This window comes from Amorphotheca resinae (assembly GCF_003019875.1).
Source record: "Amorphotheca resinae ATCC 22711 unplaced genomic scaffold M430scaffold_9, whole genome shotgun sequence".
Classification (NCBI taxonomy): Eukaryota; Fungi; Ascomycota; class Leotiomycetes; order Helotiales; family Amorphothecaceae; genus Amorphotheca; species Amorphotheca resinae.
In genome coordinates this window covers 358,209-370,816 of record NW_020194479.1, presented here as the reverse complement: position 1 = coordinate 370,816, position 12,608 = coordinate 358,209, and the positions used below count along the sequence as shown (strand labels likewise).

At 51.3% G+C, this 12,608-nt stretch overlaps 6 protein-coding genes across 6 annotated transcripts; 2 read left to right on the top strand and 4 right to left on the bottom strand.

Annotated features, from left to right (window-relative positions):
- Positions 1–1,084: 1,084 nt before the first annotated feature.
- On the bottom strand, positions 1,085–2,044 carry M430DRAFT_36096 (hypothetical protein). The gene has a single exon (XM_024866869.1). It carries the CDS (start codon positions 1,682–1,684, stop codon positions 1,361–1,363), a length of 324 nt encoding a protein of 107 aa, XP_024718851.1. The 5' UTR covers positions 1,685–2,044; the 3' UTR covers positions 1,085–1,360.
- Positions 2,045–3,313: 1,269 nt separating this feature from the next.
- On the top strand, positions 3,314–7,209 carry M430DRAFT_36091 (hypothetical protein). The gene is made up of 4 exons (XM_024866868.1): positions 3,314–3,813; positions 3,863–4,225; positions 4,278–6,094; positions 6,141–7,209. The coding sequence occupies exons 1-4, from the start codon at positions 3,424–3,426 to the stop codon at positions 6,877–6,879; spliced, it is 3,309 nt and encodes a 1,102-aa protein (XP_024718850.1). The 5' UTR covers positions 3,314–3,423; the 3' UTR covers positions 6,880–7,209.
- A 321-nt stretch (positions 7,210–7,530) lies between these two features.
- Positions 7,531–8,055, bottom strand: M430DRAFT_36090 (hypothetical protein). The gene has a single exon (XM_024866867.1). The coding sequence runs from the start codon at positions 7,975–7,977 to the stop codon at positions 7,708–7,710; it is 270 nt and encodes an 89-aa protein (XP_024718849.1). The 5' UTR covers positions 7,978–8,055; the 3' UTR covers positions 7,531–7,707.
- Positions 8,056–8,991: 936 nt separating this feature from the next.
- M430DRAFT_106068 (hypothetical protein) lies at positions 8,992–11,081 on the top strand (the record flags this gene model as incomplete). The annotated part of the gene is made up of 2 exons (XM_024861053.1): positions 8,992–9,068; positions 9,134–11,081. The coding sequence occupies 2 exons, from the start codon at positions 8,992–8,994 to the stop codon at positions 11,079–11,081; spliced, it is 2,025 nt and encodes a 674-aa protein (XP_024718848.1).
- Positions 11,082–11,407: 326 nt separating this feature from the next.
- Positions 11,408–12,225, bottom strand: M430DRAFT_60050 (hypothetical protein; the record flags this gene model as incomplete). The annotated part of the gene is made up of 3 exons (XM_024868839.1): positions 11,408–11,544; positions 11,647–12,086; positions 12,196–12,225. The coding sequence occupies 3 exons, from the start codon at positions 12,223–12,225 to the stop codon at positions 11,523–11,525; spliced, it is 492 nt and encodes a 163-aa protein (XP_024718847.1). The 3' UTR covers positions 11,408–11,522.
- An 11-nt stretch (positions 12,226–12,236) lies between these two features.
- On the bottom strand, positions 12,237–12,418 carry M430DRAFT_36089 (hypothetical protein; the record flags this gene model as incomplete). The annotated part of the gene is made up of 1 exon (XM_024866866.1): positions 12,237–12,418. A coding segment is annotated over one exon (161 nt), but the record flags the coding sequence as incomplete, so codon positions are not given.
- Between the last annotated feature and the right edge of the window lie 190 nt (positions 12,419–12,608).

The following is a 12,608-nucleotide window of genomic DNA, read 5'->3' as shown; positions in this document are numbered from 1 at the left end:
CTGGCGGCCTCGGTTGAAGATGCACGTCTGCCCAGTGCCCAGTCACCAGCGCCTTGGACCGCAGTTTCAGGGGGGCGCTAGCAACGCGAGCCGCGTCTGTTCCTGGATTTGCTGGAGAAGTTGTCTATTTATGGTCATGGAGATCTGGATGCTCCCGCGTCAAGAAGTATTCGATACATAGGTACCTTAGTAAGGTGGGGGAAAGAAAAAAGAAAAGAAGAAAAGTAGAGAGACAAAGATCGCCGGTACGATTCGAAGCTTTGAAGAGTCGATAAATTATTGGAAGGGAGAGGATAACGTAATTATCGAAGGCTGAGTAGATATTTATTGCGGCTTGCTACAGGACCACTGACCACATGACTACTGTACACAGCCTGTCATGAGTGAGTTGACGGTTATGGTTGCGTATGTTCTTACGACGCCCTATCACGTATATCCATGCCCAGCGACTGGCATGATTGATTCGCGAGGCATCTTCTTCACGATGTGGCTTCAAGTCTTCGAGATCCCGCGTGGCGAGGTAACTGCGAGAAGAGAGCTTCGAATTGTAGTTTCAAAGTGTATTCATTCCTCCATTACTATTAACCAGTACTATTACTCCCCCAATTTCCACATGCACCTATGCAACCAGCCGTATCCTGCCCTTCAGTAACGCCACGAATACGTAAACCTACACAATGAAAACCCATTTATCATATACCATGATCATGAATCATGAATGCACAGCCCCCCACGCGGACTGAAGCCAGCCCATCAATTCCGACATCTCATCCAGCTGCCCTGCGCTCAGTATGCCATCAATCCGAGAATGCGAGATAAGAAAAATATTTGATAATGTGCCTCGAACCAGCGGCTGGGGCTTTCCCAGTATTGAATGTATCTCATCTTGCCTCTGTTGAGAGAGGCCTGGCCCAGCATCCTCTCACCCGGTAGTAAACCACAACGGTCTGATCCTGCGACCGGATTTTCATCCAGAAAAATCCAATACAAACTCCTAGGACCCGCCATAGCAGGCTGATAACGGCCTGGAAGAGATACGGTGTGATTCGGATGGTAACAAAGGCGAAGAGATTGTCGATCGGATTGAGGATTGGTTTCTTGGGACAGCTCGGGATCGTAGAGGCATACAAGGCAGCGGAGTACTACTGGAAATAACATCAGCTCGAGTTCGGCGACCATGGCAGAAATGAACTTTGCTCTCGAGGACCGCGACAGTGAGCGATCGAGGTCCCGGGAGGTGATGTTAGGCGTGGGTGTGAATGCCGAGTTATTATTTTCATGGGGTCGGAGCTTTCGAGGCGATCGTCAAGTTGAGCGAGTTAGGGGGCTGGAACGAGAGAAAGAACAAGAATAATTACCGTCAATGACCAAACTCCGGCCCCATCTCTCTCCCCGTCGAGGGGATACTGCCCACCAGCAGCTGATCGTCGGCACCCGTGTAAAGCCAGAAGAGCCTCAGAGAAGCTCTCGTCAACAGCTGGGGCAGATAGGACACAATGCCGAGCAGGAGGAGCGACAGCAGGGTGACCACAATGGTGTTCATGACAATCTTCTCCCCGTGCGACATGACATATGGCGAGAAGGTGACCTCGTAACGGTAGTACATCAGCTGGATGTAGGTGACAGTTCTCGACAGCAGTGAGGGCTTCCCGCGCCGACTGACAGATGGATCGATGTAGGACATGGTTGCGGCTGCACACACACGGACCTGGGACTGGGGGAACGCGAAGAGGTTCTTCGGCTTGGCTTGCGGAGAGAGACGGCGCGCGTGAGAAAAGGGGGAGAATAAGAGCGCGCGGGATCCTTATATGGCTGAGGAAAAGGAGACCGACGGGATGTGATCGGGAGTGGAATTGGAGACAGAGATGGACGTGGAAAAGCACGCAGACATAAGGATCTGGCCGAGAGGACTTACGGAGCAGAAGACTTGGAAGACTTAGAAGTTAGAAGACTTAGAAGGTTCGACGAGGGACCAAAGAGCTCTTTTCGCTGATGTAATACAATCAATGATGAGCCTGCAGAAGGGAAACACGGAAAGCGCAAGAAGCCAATTGCTGGAAGAGGTTAACTTGGTCTCGTAGGAGCAGGGTGACGCCGTGACCATACCATAATGTGTGATTCCGCCCTCCATAAAAGCTTGTCCATGGTAGTGTGCCCGTTCTCCCTGGCATCTCATTGGATTTTGGGCCTTTGGCCTTGGGGTTTTGCTGGCCTTCCCGACCCTCCTGGCCCTCCTGAAGCTTGTCCCTAGACTCAAAAAGCATAAGCCCGGCAGAAGCTGTCGATGGTCGTCGGCGGCGGCGGCACCTACGTGACCAGAGCCCCATACCCATGAATTACCCAAGAGTGACCCTGGGTTGGCAGTGCCTGGGTCTGAGGCTCTCGCAGTGATTTGCTCATGATTTACCACCCGACGCTGCCCGCCTAAGCCTCTCTGGGCAGCAGGCGGATCCGTGACCAGCCTTGGCGCGTCGCGTGGTGGAAACAATATTCATGGGCGCGTTCCCTTGCGAGGCTTGGAACGGAAAGCTCGGAATCGGCCTCGACCCGCGCTGGTCAAAATTCGCCGTGGGTAATTTAATGCTGCAGTATATTATTACCGGATTACTATTAGGGCCAAGACCGCAAGAACCGTCGCCTTCAAAGTCGTGACCGCTGCTGCGCTGCTGGACGTCAGGTGGAGTCGCCACGGAGCTATCTCCGGCTTTGTCTCATGGCCCTTTGGCGTTCTGGACTTGGGCGCTGGACGCTGGATCAATCGGATTCGGATCACTAAACCATCAGATCATCTGACCCTCTATGAGATCATTGACGGTTGCATCCGGGTGCGTGTGCTTTTGGAGTTGAGCTCATGGAGACGGGAAGATGGAGCGATCGCATGCGATAAATGTAAGTACGTTGCTATGTACTTCATCAATCATACAGGCAGATGGTGAGCGAGTCGAAGATCCGTACAAATGTTTCATGCCTCAGACATTAATATGCCGCATGCACTTGATTGCCCGAGGCAGCATGACAGAGCTATGCGGAGGCAGAGCATATAATATCAGGCATCAAGGCGTCAAGAATCATGTCTTTTAGGTACCTTTGTACAGGTAAGTAAGTATATGGAAACAACAAATACAGTCGATACCTAGGCAAAGTAGGTAGGAGAATAACAGCGTCTGTGATCTGCTGGTGAGAAAAGATGCGGCTGAAAACTCTATAAAGATCACTTCCCAGTTACTTGCTTACATAATATCACATGATTTCCTTCCCTGTCTCTTCGCCACGCATCATCACGTCGCGTACGCGAACCTACCTATCTACGTGACGCGAATCCATTAAGTCTCCCCCTCTCATGAAGCCTTGACTGTTCAACTTCCACCTCCTCTCCATGAACCCAGCCGCGTGGCCTGTGATATCTCCCCCGTATTGTTCATCATGGCCACTGCACGGCTTCCACAGAAACGGATCCTCGGGGAATCGACAAACACCCGCCGCAACATCCCCTCTAGTCCCGCATCCGCCAAAAAACGCAAGCTCGAACCCTTGACTTCGTCCCAAGCGCCCAGATTCAAGAGCTCTCAGAATGGACCAGACGGAAGGCTGGTACCGAGTCAGCCCAGTCACTTCGAATCAGAGGTGCTGGAGAAGATGACCCAAGATATGGAGGGTTTGAAGGAGAATAATTCGGAGAAGGACCAGCAGTGGGCACGGCCGAGCTTGGGAGACTTTAATCCTGAGACAGATGGCCTTGTATTTCAACAGATTGAAGCCGAAGAGGGCACTCTCAATGGAAAAGCTACAGTGAAGCTTTTTGGTGTCACGGAGGCCAGTCCGTCCAGTCTCCAATACTATCACCCTAACTAACCTCTTGCAGACCGGGCACTCTGTGATGCTTCATGTCACTGATTTTCTCCATTATTTATATGTTGCTGCGCCTGTTTCGTTCACCCCCCACGATTGTGAGGGGTTCAAGACCTACCTCGAAGCCCAATTAGGACAATACCAACCGACAATACATATGGTACAGATGGTCATGCGGGAGAACTTATATGGCTTTCAAGGCAATCAGCAGAACCCATATCTAAAGATCACAGTGACCGACCCCAAATACATCAGTAAGGTCCGCTCAAAGATCGAAAATGGTGAGGCCAACTGGAAGGGGATGTGGAAAGGGGCCGATGGGATCTTGACATTTGACTCGATCCAATACGTCTTGAGATTTATGGTGGATTGCAAGGTCAGATTAGTTCAACCATCCGGATGCTTGGGGAAGGGCTAACTGGATCTAGGTCTTCGGCATGTCTTGGGTGGAAGTACCAGCAAAATCATACAAACTCATCGCGGGACACATGCGACACTCAAACTGCCAGATAGAAGCGGAAGTCACATATCGAGATCTGATAGCACACGAACCAAAGGGAGAATGGGCAAAGATGGCGCCTCTACGGATTCTCTCCTTCGATATTGAGTGCGCCGGCCGCAAGGGCGTCTTCCCAGAAGCAAATCAAGATCCCGTGATTCAGATCGCAAATATCGTTACTCGTTATGGGGAGAAGAAACCATTTGTGCGGAATGTATTCTGTCTTGATAAGACGAGTACGATTGTCAATACTCAAATATTCGAATTCGAACGTGAAGAGCAGATGTTAAGCAAGTGGCGCGATTTCCTCGAAGAAGTGGATCCTGATCTCATCATCGGCTACAATATTTGCAATTTCGATTTCCCGTATCTTCTCGACCGAGCGAAGCATCTGAAGGTCGCAGATTTCGATCACTGGACTCGATTGAAGAGTGTGAGGTCTGTGGCAAAGGAGACGAATTTCTCCAGCAAGCAGATGGGCAACCGTGATACCAAAGCCACCAATACGAATGGCCGACTGCAACTGGACCTCTTACAGCTGGTCCAACGAGATCATCAACTGCGAAGTTACACCCTCAATTCTGTCTGCGCGCATTTTCTTGGTGAACAAAAGGAAGATGTGCACCACACCATGATCACCGAGTTGTTCAACGGAACACCAGAATCACGCCGAAGGCTGGCGGTTTACTGTCTCAAAGATGCCTATTTACCTCAACGCTTGATGGACAAGCTTTCGTGCCTGGAGAACTACACGGAAATGGCTAGGGTCACGGGTGTACCCTTCAACTTCCTCCTGGCCCGGGGTCAACAGGTCAAATTCGTCAGTCAGCTGTTCAGAAAAGCGTTGGAACAAAAGTTGGTCATACCTAATCTGAGGTCAGAAGGAAACTCAGATGAACAGTATGAAGGCGCCACAGTTATTGAGCCAACCAGAGGTTATTATGACGTCCCGATCGCGACTCTTGATTTTGCCTCTCTATACCCTAGTATTATTCAGGCCCACAATCTCTGCTACACAACCCTGGTGAAAAAGGCAGCTATTGAGAAGCTGGGCTTAAAGAAAGACGAAGATTATATCGTAACCCCAAATGGTGATACGTTCGTCACGACAAAACGCCGGAAGGGTCTCCTTACTCAAATTCTCGAGGAATTGTTAACTGCCAGGAAACAAGCGAAACGAGAACTTGCAATTGAGACCGACCCTTTCAAGAAAGCAGTGCTGAACGGTCGACAGCTGGCTTTGAAGGTCAGCGCCAACAGTGTTTACGGTCTCACGGGTGCAACCGTTGGCAAACTGCCATGTCTTGAAATCGCAAGTAGTACTACTAGTTACGGACGTCAGATGATCGAGAAGACAAAGGCAGAAGTGGAAGCGAAGTACACAATTGCCAATGGCTACTCCCACGATGCTCAAGTCATCTATGGTGATACCGATTCAGTCATGGTTAAGTTTGGTGTGACAGAGTTAGCGGATGCAATGAAGCTGGGCGAGGAAGCAGCACAATATGTGTCTTCTAAATTTCTCAAACCCATTAAGCTGGAGTTCGAAAAGGTTTATTTCCCCTATCTGCTGATCAACAAAAAGCGATATGCTGGGCTCTACTGGACCAACCCGGACAAGTATGACAAGATGGATACCAAAGGTATTGAAACCGTCCGGAGAGATAACTGTCGGTTGGTTCAGACTGTCATCGAGACGGTGCTAAGGATGATCTTGATTGACCGAGACGTACAAGGCGCCCAAGAGTGAGTTGTCCCACCGCCTCTGCAAGCAATCGCTAACCCTGTACAGCTACGTCAAGGATACCATCTCAGATCTCCTTCAAAATAAGATCGATATGTCGAAGCTCGTTATCACAAAGGCTCTGGCGAAGGAGGAATACACCGCGACGCAAGCTCACGTGGAACTCGCCAAGCGCATGAAGAAAAGAGACGCAGGCTCTGCCCCAACACTCGGAGATCGTGTCGCCTATGTCATCATTAAGGGCGCAGCAGGGTCGAGGAACTTTGAGCGATCTGAAGATCCCATCTTCGTGCTCGAAAACAACATCCCCATTGACACCAAATACTACCTAGACAACCAGCTTGCCAAACCCCTCAGTAGAATCTTCGAGCCTATCCTTGGCGAAACCAAGGCTAACTCGCTGCTCTCGGGTGATCATACACGCACTGTATCCGTCGCTGCCCCGTCCATTGGAGGGCTGATGAAATTCGCCAAGAAGACATATACGTGTATGGGGTGCAAGAAACCTCTTGTAGGCAAGGAGGAGAGTGGTGGGGCTGTATGCTCAAACTGCGCACCGCGAATTGGCGAGCTCTACCAGAAAACGCTCAACAAAGTCAGCGAGTTGGAAGTCAGGTTCGGTAGACTGTGGACACAGTGCCAAAGGTGTCAGGGCAGTATGCATTGCGAGGTTATCTGCAGCAGCAAGGACTGCCCCATCTTCTACATGCGCATGAAGGCGAAGAAGGATGTGGAAGATGCCGGGAAGGAGCTGGTGAGGTTTGATAGGGATGCGGCTGCGTGGTGATCTTGCGATCTGTAATGTATGCATGGAGAGGTGGACTGCTCTCTTGGCGTTTTGGGCGTAAGGAAGAGATGGGTTTGGGTTGTGGGAACACTCATATGATACGATATGCGAGAGTCCCGTCATAATCGGCATTGCTTGGTTTGATCTCTACCCACGACAGACTCGAGGGATGGAACGAAACACCAACGTGTGTGTTACGAAGGAGGCTTCAGTCTTGGAATTATCCCTAGGTTACTCTCGTGCGAATCTTGAATGGAGACTTGGCACGGTGTATGATTACGGTGTATAATGAGTTGGAATATTATGAAAGGAAGAAGAGATGCGTCGGTATCCGTCGGTCAAGCCTCAGTGATTCTGCTTCTGCCTACCTTAGATGGCTACCTTGAGCTTCTTCCCCCAACTCTGTAGAAGCAATTGTACACCTCCCTTATCCGTCGTATATGGGCACGCAGCCGCATGCAGGCGCAGGCACGCAGCCACAGGCAGCTACCCAGCCACAGGCGCCACAAGGGTCCTGCGCCGTACGGCAGCTGGGAATTAAAGATGCAGTCATCAGGAAAAGAAGGGGCCGATAGGGGTTTCCCGAGGTTAAACTTCGGCATATCATCCATATCATCATATCATCATATCATCATATCATCATATCATCATAATCATCGTTTGCTATCGACGTGAACATTTATACGTTCCGTAAAACCGCTTTATCTCCCCCCCTTTTCCTGGCGGGATACACGGATTTAGGTACGACTCCGGAAAGGATGTCACGGGGAGGTCGGGACAACGTATGGCGGGCGGTATATACTGTAGGACAGAGGGTCTTGAGGTATCCTAACTTTCCGTGCAACGATTTCTTTGTGCGAGGAGGAACAAGAGGAGGAGTAAGAAGAGGGGTTTCTTGCGCTTTTGCCACTGCGGTACCATGGCACTGCTACGGGCTAAGTAAGGAGGCCGCTGAGCCGTAGAGCGGAAGAAAGCGTTTAGGTTTTTGGTTTTCGGGGTCTGGGGTTCCTGACGCAAGATGGAAGCAGGATGAATACTGGAGTCTGGCTGCAGAGTTTTGTTTTTTCCTTTTGCTTCTTCTTCATAAGAGAAAGACATTAATAATTTTGGGCCCCCAACCAGCATTGCAATGTATAGATAATACCAAGGTGGTAAGCGACAGGAACATCCCGGCCAACAACTCAAATACTTCATTATTATTTATATTGGTATTATTGCCTTTGAATAACCCAATCAAAACAGAGCAGTATCAGATTATACCCAGCGTTCGTCGGGATCCGCACGCATCGCCACGCTTCGACCCTGCGCCTGGATCTGCGCATATCAAGGACAGACGTCGGGGCGGGAGGGCCGTCTAAGGTATCTACTGTCACGGGCAGAGAAGAGGAGCGAGACTTGCCCAATTGCCAGAGAGAAAACTGAGACGAGAGAGAGAGAAAGAGAGTCAAGAGCACGAGTAGAGATATATCCATTATTGTACAGAGGATTTATCTAAGTAAGTCTCTTCCCCTTCACTTTAGCCTTGGTCTTCTTCCCCCCTTGCCCTTGATTTGATCTGGGCCCTCCTCTGTCCCCTCCCCAGTCGCAGAGCGGCACACAGGTCGCCGCCCCCCCGTTCCCCCGTTTTCCGTTGCCTCGAGCCTCGCATGTCCCCGGCGAATGAAGATCATCTTCCACCCCCCCCCAATTCCTACGGTACCGTCAAGGCCTCTTGTGTACCTGCGATCGCCTTCGTATCCTTCTACATAGGCAGACCTTCGACCGCCAATTGTGTGCGCTGCTGTGCGACAACATTCGAGCAGTGCGGTACACTCCACCATCCCGTCCATTCTCCTCCTCTTTCTCCATCTTTCTCCCCCCTCCTCCTCCCCCGTCTCTCTTCCCGCTTCTCCTCCCGCTCTTCTCGCCATCTGTAAGGCTGGCCAATGATGATCCGCGCTCGCTGCAACATCCGGCTTCCTCTGAACCAGCAGCTCACAGCTTGATAGCTAATCGCAACCCCCAAACGCCCGCCTGCAAGCACAAACGACAGCGCGAGTCCGAGTCGTGGTCGGGGCGGAGCGCAGTGCAACTCGGCCAATGAATGCATAAGCGTCGCCATCAGCCTCCACGATGGTGTCCGCGAGTGCAGCGCCGCGAGCCAGGAGAGCAAGCAAACCGAAGGTGAAGACGGGATGCAACAACTGCAAGTAAGGAGATCGATTGTCTTCTCTCGACCGTCGTTGCGCGCGTGTGCTGATCAGGCAATCCGCAGGAACCGAAGAGTGAAATGCGACGAGAAGAGACCGTTTTGTACAAAATGCGTCAGGTCGGGCAGGCAATGCGAGGGGTATCCTGCGTACAGGAGAACGGGTGAGGCTGCTATCCCTATCGCTCCGCGACCTCGAGAGCATAGCAGCAGTTCAATCTCCTTGTCTTCCCAATCGTCGCGGGCTTCACCACCATCGAGAACGCCGCCATCAATCGCCTCATCGTCGACAGCTCCATCATCCATAGCCTCATCATCACCTCCATCCACCACCGACGGGGACGTCGTGCGCGCCTTCCAACGAGCTCGACCCATCGCTTCTACACACGTCATTCCCAAACCTTCCCAGCCCGCGTACCTCTCTCCCACATCATATAGACCTGGAGGGTATGCATTCGGTGAAAGGGAGGGCCAGTACTTCCAAATCTTTCGTACACATACGGCCAGCGAGCTTTCCGGGTTCTTCGACTCCGAATTCTGGACACGCAGCGTCCTCCAAGAGAGCCATTCAGAAGCTTCCATAAGGCATGCAGTAGTCGCGTTGGGAGCTTTATACAAGACGTTGGAAAAGGCTTCAGAATCACCGCCTGGGTCACCCGAATCCAATTACAGCATCGATACTGCTCCGAACCATTATAACTTCGCACTGGTACAATACGGCAAGGCCATCACGCGGTTACGGGAATCCCTACAGAACAATGAGACGCGATCGCAACGGACCATCCTGATATCTATTGTTCTCTTCACCTGTTTCCAATCTTTTACCGGGGACCATAGGGCAGCCATATCTCAAATACAGTCGGGACTTCGTCTCCTGGACGAGTGGCGGCATGAGGCCAAGAAACCGCCGAGCAAACGTCGCGAGGACGTGGTGGAGGATGAGCTCGTTCAGATGTTCACCCGCCTTGCGATTCAGGCCAAATCTTACGACATGGCCTTCCACTTTCCACCCCCCTATGTCATCCAACTCTCTCCCAAACCCAGATCGTCTGCGGCCAATTCGCCGTCCTCCCCATCCGATGCCGCTTCTACCACCTCTCTCGAATCCCCCCCGATACCAGATTACTTCACAACCCCCAAGGAAGCCCGGTCATCACTTGATTCGTTATGTGAGCGAATCATGCGCTTCAACGAGACGCTGTCTTCGTTTTACGCTGGTCCAAATAACATACTCCCCTCTTCCATCAAGAGCTATGGTCTCGGGTTCAGAACCCAGCTACAACAGTGGGGCGTGGCTTTCGACCAACTGCTGCAAGGCCGCCGCCGGCCCGGCATCAGCAATACCGAGCGCGCCGGCATCGACGTCCTGAAGATGATACATGCTATGACATCAATCCTCTTCCTCATGGGGTTCAGCACCTCGGAGATGGATTTTGACGGGTTCATGCTCCAATTCCGGGAGATTGTCGAGCTCGCAAAAGAAGTCGTTGTCGAGGAAGAATTGGCCCTCGCCCAGGCCAGATGCGGCGATTTGAATAACTGCCGACATAGAGATCCTTCCCACGGAGCTAGCCAGATGCACTTTCCGGGGATGGCTACTACATATGGATATAGGGAGAGGGATGCCTACTCCCACATCAAAGCTTCGTTCGCCCTGGACCTCGGCATCATCCCGCCTCTCTTCGTCGCCGCAACCAAATGTCGCGATCGTAGACTACGTCGTGATGCCATTAGTCTTCTGATATCAACTCCACGACGTGAAGGAATGTGGGATAGTCTCCTCTGTGGGAGGGTCGCACAGTGGATCATGGAGGTCGAAGAAGAGGGTATGAGCCGGTTTGAAATCCGGGACCCCATCTCTACGAGTGAAACAGTGGCCGAAGACAAGAGGGTCATGGTCAAGGAGATCTTGTTCGATCTGCAGAAGAGGGAGGCGACGCTCCGATGTGAGACTCGGGGAGCGAGGGAGAATGATGCAGATCCTCGGGCGAGAGAGACGCACATCTTCTGGTGACGCTTATGAAATGGCTCACATGAAGGAATAAAAAAGAAAAAAGAGAGATGGGTCACGGGATCAAAAAGAGACGGGACCAAATCTAATGCATTCTAATACTATGGGCATAGCGAAGGAGCAGGATCTAGGTATATGGGGGAAAAAATAGGACAGAGATCCGATGTATGCTGGAAAAAGTGTACGGAATATGGTTGTACATACTTTTGTCTTCTTTCAAAGCCTTTTGACGCCTGCCCTGGAGGTTTGACGCGGGAATATGGGGGGGTCGGCGCAGTTCTGGGGGGTTCTGAACGGAGTAATCATTTTTATTTCAAGCGCAAGGTGGGGGTAAGGTAGGGAAAGCTTCGCATCGAAGTTTCATGCATGCATGCATATAGAGACAAAGGGTTCATCAAAAATACACCTGACATTTTATGGGCAGCCGAGCAGCAACAAGCATATCTAGAATCTTGAGAAAGGAAGCCTATTGAAGCACATCGATTAGCATGTATACCCTTAACCTCGGGATCATCTCTCTCGAAAACAACGGGAGGGAGTCAAAAAGAAAGAAAGAAACAAAACTCACCACTTCCCCCTCAACGTAATAACAGCCCAATTATTCCCCTGCGCATCCGTCTCCTTCTCCACCTTCGTACTAAAGCTAATCGCGCTCATAATCCCATCGCCCAACTTCTCATTCAGAACCGCCTTATACGCATACCCATAATTCTGCACAATCTCATACAAGCGATAAATGAGCGGTTCAACAGGCGGCATGGGACCCGCACGTCCGCGGTCCGGAAATCCCAGGAGCTGGGAGCGCAGCGTGGCCTCGGGAACGCCGAGCAAAGCGGAGAGCTTGGTCACGTCCTCCGGAGACGCGGCGGCTTGGCCGTAGAAGAGCGCGGCGACGGCGACTTCGCTGCGCCCTAGTGCTTGGGCGATGGCTTCGAATGTTAGACCTTTGCTGGCTTTGGCGTCGAAGAGGGTTTTGGATGATGCGGGCAGACGGTCCGCGATGGATGTCTGGCGTTTTGTCAGTTCGGTTCAGTCTGTGGTGTTGTGGTGGTGGTGATGTTGTGGATGAGCGGGGTAAATGGGAGGGAGGGGTTGAGGAGGGGGAAATCAAGCATACGTCAAGCACGGCAATGTTGTTCTGTGCCATTTTGAATACAATTGAATGAATCCCAAGCAAATTCAATTCCTCTCAATAATATCTTGGTGAATCTTCTTCTTCTTTTCTTTTAAAAAAAAGGATCGTGAGTTAAGAGCAAGTCCTGGACATATATGTACGACCAGTTGAGCTAGGTATGCTACCCACATGCAGCTAGCATCAGAAATGCGGTGTTTGATCATTGATGGAGAGGGGGGGGGACAACGTCATGATGTCGAGCTGCTTCCCGGGATTTGTCCGAGTCTCGTCCGCGCTGCTCAACCCCGCCAATTAGGCAATAAGTATAGAAGACCTTTCTCAGATCTCCTCGGAAGAAAACACTTTTGTCTTCCCCTCAACATTCAAATCTTGCAAACAATCACCAAACCCCCCCC